Below are 21,626 nucleotides of genomic sequence, written 5' to 3' on the forward strand. Positions count from 1 at the left end.
TTAGAGGTCTTTCCATCTCCATTCTGTCCCCACGCTCTCCTTCCTCTATGGTTTCCTAACACAGTAATTGGCCCTCACCCGTATGTTCAAATTTCTTCCGTCGTCTGTGGCTCTCTCTGTTATACTCAGGTAATGGACAGACTCATTTTAGAGAAAAAGAAAACCCCTGCAGAGTCCAGTGTTTACTTAAATGTTAAATGTTTCTTAAAATGATTTTTAAAACTATGAAACTAGATATGTACTCCTTGTCATTTGTATTTATGGAACTATAAAACCCAAAGGGAAAAACATGTCTTATGAAAAAACTGCAAAGCCAGCAATGTTCATGTTAGCAGCTTTAAGTTAATGAGACCAACAACATTGTTTTGTGAAACTCAGTTGTCCTTTGCAGTGTGAATATGTGTCAGAGCATGAAAGCATGGATTATTTTGAGTTGTTTTGTTACCCTTACTACCAGGTAACATGTGGAGACCTAGTTCTCCGACCACTTTTCTCTTTGTTCAAACAGCGTCTCCTTTGGCCTCTAACTGGTACTTCTATGTTGGCTTGGTGCCAGCTTAATAATAAACATAAATATGGGCACTGAAATTATGTGACAAATATTCATCCAGATGATCTGGAATATGTTTTAACCATGGCTTATCCCATTTTATTATTAGTAATAAAATTATTGAAACAAAAACCATTAAAATTTTCATAGAAGGAGTTCCTGTTGTGGGTCAGCGGAGATGAATCTGCTAACATCCATGAGGATGCAGATTCGACCCCTGGCCTCACTCAGTGGGTTAAGGATCCAGCATTGCTGTGAGCTGTGGTATAAGCCTGTAGCTGTAGCTCCGATTTGACCCCAGCCTGAGAACCTCCATATGCAGCTGGTGCAGCCCTAAAAAGTCAAAAAAAATTTTCATGGGGACCTCATGAACCCCACTTTGAGAAACACTGCAGGACAAAGTCAGGACTCCTTTGGATGGGGGACAAAGCCCTTAGATTCCAGCCTCTCTACTGTCCAGCCTCATCTCAGGTTACTTTTCCCCAGTTTACTTGTTTTTAATGCTTTAACTGTAGTGAACAACAGGTAATTCTCCAAATCCATCTTTATTTATCATTCCTTTAAACTGTTCCATATGCTGTTACATCATCAAGCTAGCCCTCACAACTCTGTAATATTTTCCCTCAATCTTTAAGTCTCGACTCAAATGCAACTCCCCTGGGAAAGCTTCCCTAAGCCTTGGCCAACACTCAAACTCTTTTCCCTAAATTTCCACTGCAGCCTCCACACCCTCCATTAGCAAACCATGACTATTGTATTGTTGGCCATCAAGTCTCCCAGCTGGATTCTCAGTGCTGGCAGGGACTGGAGATGCTCAGTGCTCAGTATCATGCTTGGTACAAAGTAGGTGCTCAGTAAGCATCGGCTGGATGAATGAATACATCAGTAAGAAATCAAAGGAGAAGATGAATTTGGAGGGTAGTTTGAGGAGGGCTTTACAACTGTTGGTATTTGCAAATTTCTCTGTAGATTTTGATTAATTTATTATTAAAGGGAAGCATAACCGAGGTCACTGAACTCATGTGTAGGGTGTTATAACTCAGAAGATGGTGTTTCCATTCCAGTCTACAGCAAGTTGATGTTCTCAGAACCACAAAATACAAATAAGAGAAACATGCCCTTGACTTTGTACATTTCTTATGAGGTGTTTGTGACTTTTCGGTGTCAGCTGGTTTGAAGAAAATATGTGGAGTGTTTCTATTAGGGGCAGTTTAGTGGTCCATGGTGAGCTTCTAGATTGCCTGGAACTGATTCACTTCCCATCAGGGGAAAGCTAATGTCACATCCCGCCTGCTGTAATGGGTAAGTTGAGGAGTAGGCAGATTGTGGTGCAGAGACCTTTTGCGAGCAAGTGCACGATAGCTCTGCGAAGACCCTGGAGATTCTCTCAGGATGTGGGCTTAATCCAAGACGCTTTGGGACCCATGCTGCCGTTCTTGGGATTCCGGCCTACCCAGTATTCACATTTTTATTTTCCAAATGGAGAATTGCTCTTTCCCACAAAGCATGCTTTTGCTCCATAATCCTCTCTAAGAATGTCCACAGGAACCATCTTCCATTTGTCAGTTCAGGTCAACAAATGTTTGTATTCTTCCCACTAAGTAAGGCTTTGGGTCAAGAGGAGTCCTAATCAGGAAGGGTTCACATGGACATTGTTTTTATACAGTGGCCTGCAATAGTATATTGATCTCAATATGCTTTCACTTCTGCTTTTGTGAATAAGTGATACTTAGCCTACATATGACAGCAATGCATGCAAGGCTGATGTCAGTGGAATAAAAACTTTGTTGGCCACCACTACTTTTATCTTGAAAACACAGCTGAAAGATCACTGATCCTATTTTATTTTTGAGAAATTGAACCAAATTATTTTTTCCCCATTTTTATTTCCCTTTTTATGTCACCAGCTTGAGTAACCACAATATTTAATTTAAATAGGCTATGCTACCACTGTAAACCAGCTATAATGGAAAAAAATAAAAGTCATTATATGTAAAAAAAAAAGAGAAATGCCAATAATCTAAAGCAACCCCGAACTAATCTATGTCAGAATTAGCTAAAACAAAACAAAACAAACAAACAAACAAAAAAAACAAGCTATGCTACAAACCAGATAGTTAATGGAATGTGACCAGACATTCAAATGCTGATGCATGGTTCAACTGCACAGTTTGCTGGGACAGCTTGAAGCTGCGGCATGAACTGATGATTGTATTAGCAACACTCCCCACTTTTTTTCCTCTTGCCATCTTGTTTGGACACTAGGAAAGTTGAAAGCCACTGGGTAAAAGCAGTATCAACTCAGCAATGTAGGAGGAGAAAAATTCTTCTTTGAAACAATGCTACTGGGGAAATATTGGCTGGTCTGGTAGTAGAGTTAATCTCAAAGTCAAGATTAGTACAGTTTTTTTTTTTTTTTACAAAGTGAGTATGTCAGTAGCATACTGTAACCCAGAGATTATTTGAAGGGGGAAAGAAAAATGCTCAACGTAGAAACTGTGTTTAACAGATTACTCTGAGGAAAATGACATAAACTATAGGACATGAAGTTCCTCCTGTGAGTGCAGAGGTAGCTGTTTCCAGAGTTTGATGATTCGGCAGCTCAGTAAAGCCATGGAAGACCCAGGTCCTTGGATTTGCCAGGCTGTGACTACTGCAAGTTGCGTGGCTTCGTTGTTAGGGACAGACCTGGGGGCCATTATAGTAACATCGCCTGCGAGTATCTGAGGAGTCTTAGTGGCTCCAGCATTCCAGCAGCCACCCATGAGAGTGCCCAGGTATAATTGAACAGAGTCCTCCCCCCAAGCCCCGGCCCCCTTTACTGCCTTGGGGCTCTTCTTGGCCAGCCAAGAAGCTGGGTCAAAACTGTATTCACTCCAAACTAGTTTCCTAGGGCTGCCATACAAAGTAGCTCAAACTGGATGGCTTAAAACAACAGAAATTTATAATTTCACAGTTCTGGAGGCTTGAAGTCCAAAATCAAGGTGTCAGCAGGGCATGCTCCCTTTGAAGTCTCTAGGATCCTTCTCCCCTCTTTCTAGCTCCTGTCGGTTTGCTGGCAATTGTTGGCTTGCAGTGGTGTATCTCTAATATCTGCCTTGTGGTCTCTGGCTTCGTATGGTCATCATCTTATAAGGACATCTGTCATTCATATTGGATTAGGGGCCCACCCTACTCCAGTATGACCTCATCTTAATTTATTACATCTGCTATGACCCTGTTTCCAAATACGTTCACATTCTGAGGTCCTGGAGGTTAGCACTTGAGCATGTTTTTTTTTTTTTTTTTTTTTTTTTTTTGCAGGATGCAGTTCAACTATAACAACTCCTCAAATATGTTGCACCCTTCCTCTGTGTAAATAACTCAAGTTACCAAGGCAATCAGCCAGTTATTTGGAACTTACAGGTCTGCATGTCACAAGTGCTAGCTTAGAGAGTTCAGCTTTGTGCACGTGCACTTTACAGACAGACAGACAGACAGACACACACACACACAGCTCTCTCTCATCCTGAGGTGTTTGAGGCAGAAACGGTTCTTTCTGGATGTCCTACAATGTGCCATATGTTCTTCTGGAACTGCCTTCTCAATTGGGCTTTGAGAATCTTGTGCTGTTCTACCTGTTTTCTGGCCAAGCATTTCTTGATGATCTCCTGGCATGTTTGGCCCAGGTCACTTTTCTCAGTCTTCTGTTTACCTTAAGCCTCTGGTCTTCCTCCCTGCCTGTGATGTTGGCTTGTAGCCTAGTAACAATTTTTAACACAGTGTTTCCATTACCCATGTTTATTGCCTCTTTTCTCCTTCACTGTCTCCTGACAGCCAATTACTTTTTTTTTTTTTTTCAGGGACACTTACTTTTATTTTTTATTCAGTTACTTATTTTTCAAAAGGTGGGGGTAGGTATAAAGGGAGGGGAAAAAACACACAAATGAAACATTTAACTGTGATTCTGTTCATAGATAACAGCTCTGGGGTGGCCCTCTTCTGTTTGATTTTACAAGAGTGAAATTGAATTCTTTCAACCTCAGAGGGCCAGGGGCTCACCCTGCCAGCTGTACAGTGCATGTGATCAGGACAGAGAGGACCAGACACTGGTGTGGTTCAGACTGGGACACTCCCACTGCAGTGAGGAGATTGTATTGTTTGAGGCTGGATATAGCTGTTGCCTCACCCTATGTTTTTCTTTTTTTAAAATTATAATTGATTTACAATGTTCTGTCAATTTCTGCTGTACAGCAAAATGACCCATATATACATACACTCTTTTTTTTCACATTATCTTTCATTGTGTTTGATCACAAGTAACTAGATCTATTTCCCTGTGCTATACAGCAGGATCTCGTTGCTTATCTACTCCAAATGCTATAGTTTGCATCTATTAACCCCAAACTCCCAGTCCATTCCACTCCCTCCCCCACCCCACTGGCAACAACTCTGTTCTCCGTGTCCATGAGTTTGTTTCTTTTCTGTAGATAGGTTCTTTCATGCCATATATTAGATGCCAGATATAAGTGATAGCATATGGTGTTTGTCTCTTTCTGACTTAATATGAGAATCTCTAGTTCCATTCCATTGCTTCAAATGGCATTATTTTGTTCTTTTTAATGGCTGAGTAGTATTCCATTGTGTATATGTACCACATCTTCTTAATCTATTCATTTGTCAATGGTCATTTAGGTTGTTTGTCTTGGCTATTGTGAATAGTGCTGCAATGAAGATAGGGGTACATGCATCTTTTTCAATGAAATTTTGTCTGGATAGACGCCCAAGAGTGGGATTGCTAGATCATATGGTAGTTCTATATTTAGTTTTCTGTGGTACCTCCATACTGTTTTCCATAGTGGTTGTACCAGTTTACCTTCCAAACAGTGTAGAAGTGTTCCCTTTTCTCCACACGCTCTCCAGTTTGTTATTTGTGGACTTATTAATGATGGCATTCTGACCAGTGTGAGGTGGTACCTCATTATAGTTTTGATTTGCATTTCTCTGATAGTTATTGTTGAGCATTTTTTTCATGTGCCTGCTGGCCATCTGTATGTCTTCTTTGGACAAATGTCTATTTAGGAATTCTTCCCATTTTTCAATTGGGTTTTTTGTTTTTTGTTTTTGTTTGAGTTGTATGAGTTGTTTGTATATTTTGGAGATTAGGCCCTTGTCAGTTGCATCATTTGAAACTATTTTCTCCCATTCTGTAGGTTCCTCTTTTTTTTGTTTTGTTTTGTTTTGTTTCCTTTTCTGTACAAAAGCTTTTAAGTTTGATTAGGTCCCATTGATTTAGTTTTTTATGCCTTTAAGCCATTTTGAGTTTATTTTTATATGTGGTGTGAGGGCATGTTCTAGTTTCAATGATTTACATGTAGCTGTCCAGTTTTCCCAGCACCACTTGCTTAAGAGACTGCCTTTTTCCCACTTTATATTCTTGCCTCTTTTGTCAAAGATTAATTGACTGTAGGTGTTTGGGTTTATTTCTGGGTTCTGTATTCTGTTCCATGGATCTGTATGTCTGTTTTTGCACCAGTACCACACTGTCTTGATTACTGTAGCTTTATAATATTGTCTGAAGTCTGGGAGAGTTACACCTCCTGCTTGGTTTTTATTCCTTGGGGTTGCTTTGGCACAATTACTTCTAATAAATAGTATGAATAAGAGTATCCCACATATGCATAGAACTTTTACAAGTATTGTTTTTTAAGTGTGTAGTGCTTGTAAGGATGCCAATTAAGCATGATGGCATTGATTTTATAGATAAGGAGTCCAGAGCCCTGCTAGGCTGAGTGCCCAGGGACTCTGGATGGGTATATGGGCAACAGTGACTAGAATCCCTGAACTAAGGCACTTCCAATACAACCCTTGCCCAGTGTCACTATTGGTATTGCTCAGCTAGTATTTGCATCATACACATGCCAGGTAATATCCTGATTGATAGCAAAAAGGGATGCAAGCCTAATTTATCTTTATTTATGATGATGGAAGGGGATTAAGGTTGATCTTTAATCTACCTTTCTCACCATCATACATAGTGAACTAAACTGAAAGGTTGGAAATGACCGAAACCTAAGAAAAGTTGTCAATCATTGTTGTTCTTGCGAAAGATATTTGTGGACTGTTAAAGTAATACCATACAGTTAGCTGGTATCTGCTGGTGTGATCATGCTGCTTGTTAAAATATTGAAATACTTCTGTTCTATGATAAGTGGCTGCCATCTGGAGCCCCTTGAGTGCTTCTTGGTCTCCAGGGGTGCCTGTCTCTTTTTCTGGGACACCCAGATCTCCCAATGATCCAGAAACTACACGGGATAATGTCTGGTGAGCAGGGACTTCAAGGACTAGCTCCAGTGCCATGAGGCAGCTGACTGTCAGATAGTTTGAATCTTGCACCTGCTAAGCAAGTGTACAGTGGGAAGGAAGCTTTCACTTACTTAGGACCCGCTAATGCACCAGGGACTGGGATGAGTGCTTTTTTAAAACACTATATCATTCTCACAACAGCTCTCTATAGTAGATATTAATTTCTTTATTTTATCACTGAGAAAAATGAGGCTCAAAGATGTGTAGGAGGTATTGTGCACAGATTCACACATCTAGGTAGGTAAAGAGCCGTTTGGCTTTTCAGAGAGTGTAGAAATCCAAGTTCCATTTTACAGATGGAGAAACTAAGGAAGGGGATGATACTCCTCATGCTAGTTCAGAGCAGACTTGGACCCAGATTTCAGTTTTCCTAGCCCACTGGCCTTGTATTCTTCTCCTTGTGTGTTCGCATGGGATACTCAGTGTGGAAAGTGTGTGCTGAGCCAGCTCCTACAACAAGGCAGAGATGGCAGGGTGGTGGAAGAACACTCTGAGATTGGGGTGTGAGACTCAGAATTTTAAGAGAAATACATGAATAATCTATCACCTGTAATTTATAGGTTGACTACATTTTGCCATCCCACCAATGACAGAAGCAGCCCGTATATTAAGAATCCAGTTTACTTGGAATCTTCCTAAAACAGCCAAAGGTCTGTTTCTGTATTAGGAAGCAGACATGTGGATAAAATAAACATTTGCTTCTTTTCAGAAATTTTTTTTCCCTTTTTACTTCCATCTGCTAGTTGTTGCAAACAAGAGCTAATCAGCTGAGCAGAGACACAGATGTGCTGTGACGGCTCCAAAAAATAGATCTCTCTCTGCCTAGCAAAGGGTCGGTGACAGGGGACGGTTGCCATAACAACTAGCTTATACCAATGCAGAAATATCACAGGCTTTTTGCAACCATTCTTGCCTCTATTAATTATGCCCTTCCTAGCTAAATGATACAATAATGCTATTTCCTTTGGCACTGCCAGGACTAGAGATGACAAATGAGATATTTTGTGTTGAAGGGCAGAGAAAGCCATAAGACACTACAGAACTGAAATACTGTTATTGTCATTACTACTATTTTGTTCCTTAAGCACTAGCTAATGGGTTTTGTACCCAAGTAAGAGTTAATGGCATTTACTGAGTGCTCACTATGTGCCAGGCACTAATGCTTTGTGTGAATTAATTCGTTTATAATCCTCACAGCAACCCTATAAAGTCACTGCAATTACTATCCAGTGTTTTAGAGAAAGTAAATCAGTTTCACAAAGTATTGCCCTTGGCCTTGGACAAGTGGTTAGGCGATGCCACCAGGATTTTAACCGAGGTGTTTACTGCCAACCCCCTCCCTCTGTACTAAAGCAAACTGTTTAATTGTGACGACCAGTGTACCAGACAAATGAAAATCTTTTTTTCAATTTAAACATTGTTTTAGGTAAGGATTATACTTCCTAATATGTTGAGGAAAATGGAATATTTCAGCATGATCCAGAAACCCAAGGGAAGGAGTTAGAAACATAAAATAACAAAGTTCTTCAGAATGGAATTTAGGAGGTTTGGATTTTTAGTTATAACCCTGCTGCTTATTTTTAAAAAGAGCCATCATGGTTCAATTATTTTGATATGGCTTCAGTTTTGGTAGAAAAGATAAGAGTACAGATTTTGGAGTTAGACCTAAGGAGCAAATCATAGGTACCGGCTTATGCACCTAACCAGGGACCTCAGGCAAATTACTGAATATCTCTGATGAGTGAGATGGAAGAAGTTAAAAGAAGTAAGAAAAATGAGAAGGGGGGAAAACCGGCTTCAGAGGAGATGGTGAGATGATGTATGGAAAGTGTTTGGTGTGGTACCTAGCGTAGTGAGTGCATTAACACATGGCAGCGCCTATTGGCTGAGCCCCACCATCCCTGACCTGTTCTCAACTGGAAGGAGACTGGCCTGGGGAGTCTCTGCTTCTGAGGTCCCTCTGTGTTCCAGAGAACATTTACAGTTTGGGAGGAAAGCCTTGTCCAGCTCTCACATTCTGGGCGTCTGGTATTCCTCGGATCATGAAGGCGGAATCTCTCCAAGCTCTCCATCAGGGTGAGGTGAAGGCAATGGTGCAAGTTGTAGGATCTCATTTTACCTGACTCTGTTTTCAAAGGCTGGGGATTCTTGGGACCCCATCCGCCAGTCACTTCACTGTGAGGAATGCAAGCTTTGGTTACTCAGGAGGTTCAAGTAAGAAGTTGAGAACCTTGGATCCTTGGCCCAGAGATGTGTGTGTCTTCCCTTAAGACATTCATTGCTGAGATTCTGTAGCCATTTGTGTTCATGGGTTCCCTCCAGATGCCTGTGTCAGCTTCTAAGAAATAGGAATTCTGGCGTTCCCGTGGTGGCACAGGGGTTGACGAATCCTACTAGGAACCATGAGGTTGCGGGTTCGGTCCCTGGCCTTGCTCAGTGGGTTAAGGATCTGGCGTTGCCATGAGCTGTGGTGTAGGTTGCAGACGTGGCTCGGATCCCACGTTGCTGTGGCTCTGGTGTAGGCCGGTGGCTACAGCTCCAATTAGACCCCTAGCCTGGGAACCTCCATATGCTGCGGGAGCAGCCCAAGAAATGGCAAAAAGACCAAAAAAAAAAAAAAAAAAAAAAAAAGAAATAGGAATTCACTCTCTTCTTGTTCTGGGACTGACCCTGCCTGTGTTCACCAGAGTAGTCTTGTCTTCAAGAGCCAGAAACACAATCTGGGCAGTTGGGACTCTGGTGGGGGAGGGGCCCAGGGCAGGCCAAGGTGACTGGTGCAGCCCCAGCTTTCACCCTCAGCTTCTGCTGGAGCTCCCCTCTCAGCTGGAGCCTTCGGGGAAGTTGAGTCATATGTCATCTGTCAATGTGGAGGTGGGGGGTTGGCCCTGGAGGTGGTGGTGACATGTCATTACCCTCCTCCTGGTAGGTCTAAGTATAGGCCCCCATCTGAGGGTTCAGCTTCCAGATGTGCAAAAGTACATGAGCCCCAGAGCAGAGGCCTCAATCCTCCACTGCTCCCGCCCCACCCTGCTCTCTGCTTAGTGCTAATAGCCTTTGTGAGCATTGGAACTTTCCAGGCTGTCCTCCCACCCCTCTCTGGGAAGACAGAAAGGTCAGAGCACCTGCTCTTTTCCTGTCTTCATCCACCAAAGAGAAGAACTGTTCTTGCAGGGGCGGGAGTGTTTGCCAAAAACATGTCGGAGGAAGCTTCTGCTCTTCCTGAGTCCTGAGCCCTAAATTACCTGCTGACTACACTCTGGTCACCCCTGCACTGCCCTGCCCAGGGCATAGGGGCTTGACCCCACAAGAGGGAAAGGGAGTTCATGGCTCGGCTGAACACTGCATTGGCTCCTCTGCTCAATGGTTCCTGAGCTGTTACAAGGGAGCAAAAGTGGGGGTCAATGGGTGGATAGTCAGCATTAGAAAAGGGTCCCAGAGGAGCCTTAGGGGGTGAAGCAGGAGTAGGTAGGGGTGGGCAGACTAGTGTTTTTGGTACTCTATTAGGGCCTAGGTTTTCCCACATTTCGTTTAATTTTAGAAAGTTGAAGGAAATCACTCTTTGGTAGGAGTGTGTGATGTTTTCAAGGGTATCCTGGTTGGCACAGTGATGTCAGCCTGGGAGAGGACAGAATCCAGAGACTCCTTGTGGAGAGAGGGTTATGTCCATGTGGGAGCATTCAGATATTTTGTCTGATTTGCTTCCCTTCCTGTTTTTCACAGGTATTGCGAAGGAGAAAGACACACACCCCCCGCCCCCGCCACAGTTAGTTTCTTATTTGTGGGCTTGGTTTATGCTCCAGCTCTGTTCCTTCTAGCTATATGACTTTGGAAAAGTTTTTTAACTCTTCTGAATCTGTTTCCTCACCTGGGGTGATAATACCTGCCCTAACTGCCAGGAGCTGAGAAAATGCAGGGACTCAAAACAAGGACCTTGCCTGATGGCAAAAAAAAAAACAAACAAACCTGAAAGCAGCTTCCTAACCAAGGAAGGGAGCTCACCTGAACGTACAAGCCTAAGGTGGGCTTCTGGTCAGGATGAAAGCCTGCCTGCACGGTGCAAGCTGAGGGCAGGCCTCAGGTTACACAGCTCTCATTTTGATGTTGATGGGGAAGAATTGGGACTTTCCTGGGAAAACAATTTCCATGTCTGCATGGAATTCTCGGGTGACCTAGTCTTTCCTGTTGTTTTATTTGTTATTCAGTTTTCCTCAGTCTTTCCTGATTATTTGCATATTATTCTTATTTTCTATTCTTAGTTTCCTGTGGTGATTTGTGATTTAACAAAGTTACAACAATAATATAATAAAAATTTCATCCTGAAGGACTTTTCCCTATTCATATCCAACTTAATTAATATATAGTGTTTATCTACTAACTAGTTACAGTAAACTTTAGAGTTAGGATTTTAATGAGGTTTATAGAAGTTAGTCATATATTATTCTTGATCAAAAGAAACCCAGCTGTGAGTTTTGTCCTTGATTTTAGAAGCTTCTAAGTGGTAGCTAATTAAGTTGATTTATATTTCCTTAAACTGTCTTCCTGCCATAACGCTTGAAGATATACATTAGTCTAAAAACAAGATTTGTAAATGCCAGATTTTTGTGTCTGTAACCTCTTCAGCTTGTGGAAATTGGCTGGCCATGAGATGGTTTGTGCTGAGTCTCCTCTTTCCCACAGATATGCTACACCTGTTTGTCCTTGAATCGTACTCACTAAATTTAGTTAAGTTGAAGATTTTAAAATGTGATGTATTGCTACTATACCATGTGATCAAAAAACAAAGCCTAATAGTTAACCAATGTACTTTTAACACTATGATGTAATCTGTAGTAAAAAACTGTCTATATAATCAACCGCTTATGCTAATAAAATTTGAGCAGTCCAGCTCCCTGAAAGAAGGGACAAAGAGGCTGTCTCCGTATGTACATTTGCCGACACCGTGTCCCTCTCCTATCGGGAAAAAGTGTACACTCCCTGGCTGCCAGAGCTGGCCTCTGGCACCTAACCAGCTGTAAACTGAACTGAATTGTAGAATGCGAACTCATTCTTTCTTTAACTGATCTCTGGTAGAATTGGAGCCCTAGCTGGCAAAGGAAGGGGGCCACAAGGAAGTGAGGGGAAAGTGAGCAGACAGGGGAGGGGAGAGGTGGGGGGAACTCCACCTGCTTAAATGGAGGGTGTGTTTGCATCTCAGAGTATGGAAGTTACTGTGGCTGTGCATACGGGACATGAAAAAGCTCTCCGGAATGGCCCAGCATTCTCTGTGTCATAAGACTTCCCAGGAGATGCCCCACTCATGGAGGAACCATGGCATTTGCTCCTGGTTTGGTTGCAGACCAACTGGTGGCTCTGGACACATCAGCTCTCCCCCAGCTTCCTCCTTATGAAACGAGGGGTTTGACTTGATGAATCCTAAGGTCCCTTCCAGCATCCATCTCTGATGTGCGAAAGCTGCAGGAGCAGGGAGGGCAGTGGGATTATCCTGGCTCTCCAGGAAGATGTGTTCTTTTGGAGCCTTTGCATACTAAGGACACATAAAAATTGGAGTCAGCAACTTACCTTTCACAAGGGAGTTCTGTGACATTGGTCCTGAGTTTGAGAATAGGACTTACCATAACATTAAGTGTAAGGGATACCTTCCCGGGGCTTTGGGGGAATCTAAGTGCAAAAATCAGTGCTGTGAGCTGGCCTCGAACCCAGAACAAGTCCCCCTCTGCCCTCCACTAGCCATGCTGGGAAGTGAAGTGGTGTTGTATAAGAATCATCTACAGGTTTTTTATTTAAAAAATTTTTTTTGGTCTTTTTTAGGGCTGCACCTGTGGTATATGGAGGTGCCCAGGCTAGGGGTTGAATTGGAGCTGTAGCTGCAGGCCTACGCCACAGCCACAGTAATGCCAGATCCCAGCCTTGTCTGCGACTTATCCTGCAGCTCACGGCAACACCAGATCCTTAACCCACTGAGTGAGGTTAGGGATCGAACTCACATCCTCATGGATACTAGTCATGTTCGTTAATCGCTGAGCCATGACGGGACCTCCCTCTACGTGTTTTTTAATTTGAACCTAGTTTTATTTTTCTGAAGGCATAAGCTAAGTATTGTGATCCTGAGACAAGACTTGTAGGATATCATATTTTAATTAGAGACCTTCCTGAATTTCCTAAGAACAATATAATTTAAATTATTTCTGGCAGTTTCTCAGTATGCAAGATGTAGATTCAAGCCTTGGGTTTTATGAATGAACAAGAACAGCAATAAAAAAATCCCATCAATTCTAGTTCTTCTAGTCCACATCCCCTTTGCAAAAAACCTCAAATCACAAGTATATTCTCCCTCAAAGTTGTATTTCATTCAAGGGAAAAGATTTCATGGGTTTTTTTCAGTATCTCAGCTTGTAACAGTTTAAGATGTTTGTACATAAAACTGTGAATAGTATTTTCCACTGCAGTATTTATAACTGCAATTTACAATTCCAGAGACATTCTATTTTAGAAATCGTTATGATCAATAGCATTTATTAATTATGCTGTGTGAATTATGTAAGCTAAATTAGGAATCCTATTTGCCTTCCAGCCTCTCAGCCTATCTTATTTGCCAGTCTATTGACTGTATTTTGGGGCTCAAGGTCAGCCAAGGATTAATAGTGTTAGGTCTGTTTGCCTTGTCTCTTTTTAAGCTGAATTTAGCTCTTGAGATAAAAGCATTTGGCCTGTGTACTTGAGTGAAATTTTAATCTTGACCTTTGGTTATGATTTTGGATCACAGGATCAAGTCTAGTAACATGAGAAATTGGAACATATAAAGCAAACCTAATTGCATTCTTAATCACATTTTAAAATATTAGTGGAAAAATGAAATTGTCTGAATAACATTTTTTTGGTTTGGTAAATCATTTTTTATGAGAGCAAAACATATTTTTCCTTATGGTAGATGGTGCTTACTATAATATTATTTGCTTGAAAGTATTGGTTAAAAATCACATTTTTGAAAGAGATTTCAGCCCAGCAGCTCTTTGATATATCATTTGATAAATGGTTTAAGTTAAATAGGTTGGAAAAAATCTAGGTTTTCTGAATGCAGGAGCTCACACATTGACTATTTTTTATCCTCTTTACATCCAGTCTAATACAGATGTTCTTTACAGATAATGAAGACTTGGAGATGAGGAGAGACTATTCCCCCAGGTTCTTATAACCCAAGTCTTTTTGTGCGTGTGTGTGTGTGTGTGTGTGTGTCTGCTTTTTTTGGTTTTTAGGGCTGTACCAGTGGCATATGGAGGTTCCCAGGCTAGGGGTTGAATCGGAGCTACAGCTGCCAACCTATGCCAAAGCCACAGCAATGCAGGATCTAAGCTGCATCTGCGGCCTACACCAAAGCCCATGGCAATGCTGGAGACCAGGGCTCAAACCCACAACCTCATGGTTCCTAGTTGGATTCGTTTCTGCCGCTCCACGATGGGAACTCCAGCCCAAGTCTTTCTGTAGGAGATGGTGGGAGGATCTCACCCCAGTCTTGGGAACAGCCCTACTCTAGGGCTGAAAGGAAACTGCACTCATGGGGCATTTCATGGGATCATGGTGGCCTAAAAGTGTGAAAGTACTACCCCTGGCCTTGTACTTACAATGGAAAAGAATGTAGTTGAGAAGAGAATTTCTCTAATTTTTCTTTAACCCATGGGACACCAGTTTTACAAACATGACACCACCTTTAACCTGTCAAGTTGCTGGTGAGGAATTCCCATAGCCAATAAATACCCCCAAGGAAGCAAACACACCCTTGAAGTTTAAGGCAAACTTTCCAATATTTATTTACATTTCAAGACCAAACAAACAAAAAAGCAGACAGTATTCGCTCTTTTTTGTTATAGAAATAATTTATGTTCTCTGAAGACATTTTAGAAAATTCACCAAGGTTTAAAGAAGTACATAAAATAGATATTACCAATGACCCAATGATAATGACTACAAACATTTTGGTGCCACAGAAAAAGCTGTTTAACTTACGTAAAGCAGTGCTTCAGACAAGGCCCATGAGGAAGAAGAGGTGCAGGGAGATTAAATAATTTGCTAAGGTTATCCAGGGACGGGGTGGCAAAACCAAAATGAAGATGCCTGGCTCTGGGATTTTCTTGTACCAGCCAGAGTTGTAAATCTTTTCACAGTCCAAGAGCTTTTCACAGTTGTCTTTCTCCAGCTCATGGCTGAGGGAAAGGGCCAGCCTTCTCAGCAGAACTCAGCAGACCATGCGCAAGGATGGAGAAAGAGACGATATGTGTCAAAGCAGTTGTGTTATCAAATTGTGGGTGCAGTTGCACCCTATAAACTCCTTTAGGAGAGGGAGGAAGGAGTGACTGGGGCAGATTTAGAGTCTGGAACTTTGGAACTCATTAGTTCGAAGAAGGCTTAATGAGAACTTCCCTAACAAAGAAAGTTAACTACTACTACCCTTTGCTACAAAGACCGGTAGAGATAAACTATAGTGAAAACTTACTTCTTGTCCTCACTTCCTCCAGAAAGAAGCGTTTGGCAGCCAAAGTGGTAATGACTGACATTTGGGAGGCTCCAGCCCCCACCTCTGGATAAAATAGCTCTTGGCATTGAGCGTTGATAGAAGCACTGTTAGTGCACAGATATTGCCAGTAATCTGAGCATTAGTGTCTTTCTTCTTCCTAAAATAAGCAGCAGTGCAGTCTAACTGTATCAGAAAAGCTCTAAGTTTGCATTTCAAGGTAGGAATGTGGCCATGCTCCATTAACCAGCATGCAAACAATTGCTCTGTGGTTGAAGCTCATCTTCCTTAACGGAGGCATTATCACAGCCACCAGCATCTTTTCATAGACCTTAAGACCTGCTACAAAATATTGGCAATAAAAATCCCCTCAGGGTTCTAGCCATCCAGTTCGCATCCCAGAATATTGTGCTGTTCACAAGCTAATTTGCAGGGAGAGGTTAGCCTCTCATGGTATTTGGAGATACCATCTCCAAGTCACTTACTTGGAATCATAAAGTCATAGAATATTAGAACTGGAAGGGATAGTAGAGATTATCCATTCCCATCTTCCCATTTTAATATGTCTAGAAAGCGAGGTTCTTCTAACTAAAGAAAGCTCAGCTCCTTGAAATTTTCGGGGGACTTGTTCAAAAGGACCCAGCTGGTAAATAACGGAGTTCAGATTTTCTGATTCCAATCCAAAGGTTTTTCAACACAGCTTCTCTGATGAGTGCCACAAATTGATGTGGATGGGGAAGAAAGAAAGATAAAACATAATCTTCATCCTGGCTACTTCTGTTTACTTTAGGGGTCCCTTTAGAACATAGAAGAATGAATGAGGTTAGTGATAGATTAACACCAAGTGGATAAGACTACTCATGAAAACTCAGAAACAGTATAAACATTCACTGCTATCATGCCAAAGAGTCAGGATCGTTAAAGGTGGCTATGCAGAAGTATGTAAGGATTTATACATCCAGAAACTCACTGAGACTCAGTAAGACAATATTTTAATCTTGCAGGCAATAGGCCACTGACAAATACTGCACTAGGACTCTATCTCTGTTTTGAGTAATTTAGTGCTATGCTCTCTTAACCTTTGCCTGGTGCACTAAATGTTTTATAAAGGTCTATATACATGTCTCATGGAACATTCCAGAAGGCATATCCTCTTTATATGAACCTCAACTTGCTGTGGGACTTTAAGTTCAACTTTGGAGAATTCTTTGTAAAAGTGACATTCATTTAGCAGATTTACTATTCACAACACCGGATTAAGAGAAATACACCAGTTTGTCAAAGTCCATGGTATACAACCTGGTTTCTGCTCCTGGTACTTCTTAACTGTGTATTGAAACCACAGACTGACTGGTTGTGTTGGCAAAGAACAATAGGAAGATTAAAATCTACAGAGTTCTGAGATTTAAGATAATATTTAACTGTAATATAAAGTACATCACTGTTTTATTCTTACCCTTCAGTATATTCTGATTCTGATAGAATTATGTTTTTCTTATTGCCTCTCATGTGAAAACAAAGTGAGGTCCTGAGAGCATGGTTCAGGGTAGAGCTTAGACCCGGTTTGAACTTCTTATACTGCCAACCAAACTGACGTCTCCTTCCTGACGTCCCTGTTTTGTAAGTGGCACCATCATTCTTTTGGTTGCCCAGGGTCATGATGTCAGTCGTCCCTGGTGTGTCCCTTTCCTTAGCCTCCTGGGTCCCACAAGTCTCTCCTTGAACTCTCTCTCACACCGTTCTCCCTATTCCATTGCCACCGCCATCATTTATACACCTGTGATTGAAACAAAGGCTTGAGGCTTTAAAGGAGTGTATACCCTTGCCTTGGGCATGTTTCCTGGTGGCAGTAGAGGTTGGATGGAGGCGTGGGAGAGGATGAGGTGCTGGGGGTCCTGGGCCTGTGTAAATGCTGTCTACACGTATCTCTCTGCACGCCTTTGATAGGACTTACAGAACCCGGGAAACCTGGCCCCAGGGCAGGGCACTTACTTGCCTTTGCCCTCTCCTTTTCTCAGTGGAGCACGGTACCCGCTGATTCAGAAAGCTCTTTGAGGGGTTATGTTCTCCTGGGGCAAGACCCATCAACCCTCTGAGCACTCTTAACTCAGCTTTATTTTACCTGGAGACAAGCAGAATGCTGAGCCAAGGAGAATGAAATTACTTTCCTTCCTAAGGAAATAGTTGCAGACTTTGATGTTGGATTGATAGAGAATCCAATTCCAGGATGCACTGACCTTCAGTTGGGATGTAGCCTCCTAGAAATTCTACTTTGAATCCCGTCACATGCGGTACCCAGTAAAGAGAGAGAGAAAAAGAGACTCCTTCTGAGAAGATGGAGTTTAGGTGACAAAAAACTCAAAAAATGTGGTTGGTTTAGGCAAAGTATGAGCATAGAGGCTGGTAATTTAACCATTCCTTGAGTACTTTATTATTTAGGGTTCCTTTATCTTTCCTTTATTCCTTTATTGTGATGATTCATTTACCTGTCTCTCCTCTACCTGGGTTCACATTCTGGCCTTGACCATGACTAGCTCTAGGCACTGGGAAACCTATGTAGCTGTGCTTTGCCTCAGTTTCCACACCTACAGAAGGTGATAACCGCAGTTACCTCACAGAATGGTTATGAGTGTGCACTTGGCCTTCTCTCCCTAGGGCCTCCTACCACGCCTGGCTCATAGGTTCTCCATAATTATTTGTGAGTTCTTTTACTAGAGAAGTGTTCTATAAACTTCTTTAGAAGGCTAAGCTTAAATAATTCCTTTGTCGCATTATAAGCTAAGTTCGGGGAGGGGAATTTGGCCAAAGGATACTCTTCTATTAATCAGACTGAGCTGAAGATAGTGTCCATCTGTAAAGAGAAGTGGAAACTAGATAAACATTTTGAATATTTTATGACAGCACTTGAGAAACGATAGGATATCTCCATTCCCACATTTGGACAGGCTCTTGGAATTGCCTTCTGTGTCCCATCCAAGATGTCTAGAAGTTGATGTGACTTTCTTCCTCAAAGTCGTGGGCTATGGGCTCTGGACACTTTTTTTGCATTGTCTTGCTTATTAAGCTGCATTGGTCTTCCTCTAATATCCCAAGGTTTGGGAGCCCATAACCTTTATTGGACATGCTAATACATACTGTCCTAGGACATTTATGGTTGTCATGGTTTGTCATTTAATTTATTATAGGTTCACTTTAAATTTCAATTGGCCATAGCCCTTGTTGCGGCAGGCTAGTCCTATTTCTCCTTCCCTCACAAGAATGTATAACAATAGTGAACTGTTTGCTGATTGATAGGTCTAAAATTATGTTTGTCTCACACATTTGGAAATGTCATTTCTGAAAGGAAAGGTGTCGAATAGCCTTCTCTGGAGCTCTTTTAAAATAACTTAGTTTCTCACCTGATTCACATCACCGAGGTGATGAAAGTGAGGTCTTCGGGGGCAATGAAATGGCCTCTGCTTCTGGAATTGGAATTATTTGTACTTGCATTCAAAGGTATGTTTGAAAATAACATGTTAAAATTTAACAGGATATTCTGTGGCAGGATAGTCTATTCAGAAGATGGAGCTAGGATCAGGCCCAGGATGCAGGTACATGGAAAAAGTTCCTCAGTTCAGAAACCAGGAAAGAAGCATAGAGGGCAGTCATGGGAGCAAGAGCACCAGGTCTCAGGCAAGAGGGCAGGTACATTCACCTGGCATCGTGAGACCAGTTAACTGGGCCTGGCAGAGAGCAGGTGTGTTAGTTTTCCGTCACTGATATTATAATATCACACATATATTTGTTTATTCTGTAGGTCAGAAGTCCAATATGAGCCTTACCCAGCTAAAATGTAACTTTTCCATTTGGAAGTCTCCCATTCATCTCACACTTAATATATCCCAAATGGAGCTCCTGCTGTTCAACCCAGACCTGCTTTTCCTTCTGTCTTTCCCATTTCATTAAATACCAGTTCCATTCTGGAATCATCCAGGTCAAAAACACTGGACTTGTCTTCAGTTCCTCTTTCTTTTTAAGTTCCATTCAGGTGGGAGCTCCTGTTATGGCGCAGCGGAAATGAATCCAACTAGGAACCATGAGGTTGCAGGTTTGATCCCTGGCCTCGCTCAGTGGGTTAAAGATCCGGCGTTGCCGTGAGCTGTGGTATAGGTTGCAGATGCGGCTCAGGTCTGGTGTTGCTGTGGTTGTGGTGTAGGCTAGCAGCTGTAGCTCCGATTTGATTCCTAGCCTGGGAACTATCATATGCTGTGGGTATGGCCATAAAAAAGCAAAAAAAGCAAAAAAAGCAGAAAAGCAAAAAAAAAAAAAAAAAAAAAATTCCATTCACCGAATCCAGTTGGCTTTACCTTCAAAATTACATAATCAGAATCTGGTTGTTATTTATCACTGTCTTTAGTTTGGATTCCTGTAGTAGCATTTTAAACTGGTTTTGCTTCTTCTACTCATGTTCCATATTAATGCATCCTCAGCACAGTAGTCAGTTGCTGTTAACAACTATGCCAGCTCAGGCACTCCTTGACCTCCAACAGCCAGTTGGCCCATCTCAGAGTCAAAGTCAAAGACCTTCTGATGGCCCAAGAGGCCGTGCAGGCCCATCACTTAGGCTCTGCTCTGGTCTCCAGTGATCCTGTTTGTCTACCTCATGGGCTGTTTTGACCAATACATCATTAGATTCTAGAAGTCTCCAACTTGCCCATGTCCATGGATCAGTCTTGGTCAAGGAGGAAGATTGTAGGTCAAATAGGGGCCTTTGGTACCCACCCCCTCCACATCCTCTGGTCCACCTCCTCATTCTCCCAACCCCATTTTGAGAGCCACTAGAATCTAAGTGGAGGGGCTTTTCTTGTCTGACACAAAAAGTTGATAGAAAAAGATTTCCCCACAAGGTTCCATACTTTTTAAACCAGTGACAAGTCCAGGCATTTTTTGGTTGTCCTGATCTTGTACCCAGTCTGCTAGTAACTGAAGTGGCAGCATCTGCTGGAACTCAGACCAGTTGTTGGGGTTTGAAGAGGGGGCAGATTTCCTTGGAGAAAGAATGTGGAAGGGAGTGCTTCCTATTTTAAGTTATCCACATGTCTTCCAACATCTTTCTGCCCAATTGTCAGCAGCCTGGGGACTTTGTGCAGGATACAAGCATCTTCAAGAACAGTTGTTCCTCGCGGTTGAATTCCACAGCTGGTAATGAGACAGAGGTTGCAGGCAAAGCCTTTCCTTAAAGGACGTCAGGGTGGGTGCAGTGAGCTGTGTGCTCTTGTGCCTCCCCTTGCACAGTTCTTGGTACCTGGAGGGTTCAGTGCCTGCTTATTGAACTGAACTGATATATTTTTTAAAGTTAATGAACATATCAGATGATAAACCAATCATACAAATAAGGCCTAGAAAATGAACATCTTATTATTATTGGGATTCAATATCTGAGTAGCCAGGGGAACTGAGAAAGGGGCTAAGATTGCCCAAGGGCCTTTTCAGGCCTCTGAGGTGTCAGTGGGCTTGATGTGTTGTGTTCTGCTTTTGCCTGATAGGTCATTGCTTGTGAGCAGCAGTATGATTCTTCCTATGACGCTCGCTGTGACGTCTGGTCCTTGGGGATCACAGCTATTGAACTGGGGGATGGAGACCCTCCCCTCTTTGACATGCATCCTGTGAAAACGCTCTTTAAGATTCCAAGGTAGGACACAGGATGGCGCTCTTGGCTCATTAGTTCTTTGTGAAAGAGGCTTGTTAAGGATAATGAATAGTAAACAATTTTTCTCCAAACCTGTGAAAGCCTGATTGTAAAATGAATTTGGGGGGAGGAGGGTGGGAGAGAAAGAGGTGGGTGGAAAGTAGTGGGAAGAGGGTGTTCCTGAAAGATAACATATCCCAAAAATAACTATGTGGTAACAATTGCATATTTTCAATGCTCCAGTTTTTCTGAGATGTTCATTTTTTGGTGTGTTTTGTACAAAAAGACTGAAAATGCAGTTTTAGATGAAGTAATCTGTCTAAATACTGGTGTTTCTTTTTTTAATTTAATAGTCATGTCTGGTCATTTCCCCCCCCCCAAGTTTGAATCTTTTTCCAGTATTCTGAAAAATTTAGGGATGAAAAAAATGTATATCGGCACAAAAAGAAAAATCAGGAAAACGTTACATTGGTCATGACTTTCTCTCCATCCCTTAATTTCCGTCTCAATGGGAAATTGTGCAAAGAGGTCTGTTTGAAGGGTATTTACACGGCAGT

At 42.1% G+C, this 21,626-nt stretch overlaps 1 protein-coding gene across 19 annotated transcripts in view; it reads left to right on the top strand.

The window, feature by feature from the left end:
• MYO3B (myosin IIIB) overlaps window positions 1-21,626 on the top strand; it is a 453,696-nt gene that overhangs the window by 68,411 nt on the left and 363,659 nt on the right. For 17 of the 19 annotated variants that reach the window (XR_014829526.1, XR_014829527.1, XR_014829525.1 and 14 more), the window contains one exon: window positions 20,927-21,072. The exons of the other annotated variants lie outside the window; for them this stretch is intronic. Coding sequence is in view for 13 of the 17 variants with exons in the window: in XM_084999438.1 (XP_084855564.1) it covers window positions 20,927-21,072 (146 nt within the window). In the remaining 4 variants the exon portion in view is untranslated. The remainder of the gene's footprint in view (window positions 1-20,926; window positions 21,073-21,626) is intronic. 19 annotated transcript variants of the gene reach the window in all.

This window comes from Sus scrofa, chromosome 15 (genome assembly GCF_054392235.1).
Source record: "Sus scrofa isolate SSC_HxYL_T2T_F1_AM1 chromosome 15, Sscrofa_HxYL_maternal_Yorkshire_Landrace_v2.0, whole genome shotgun sequence".
NCBI lineage: Eukaryota > Metazoa > Chordata > Mammalia > Artiodactyla > Suidae > Sus > Sus scrofa.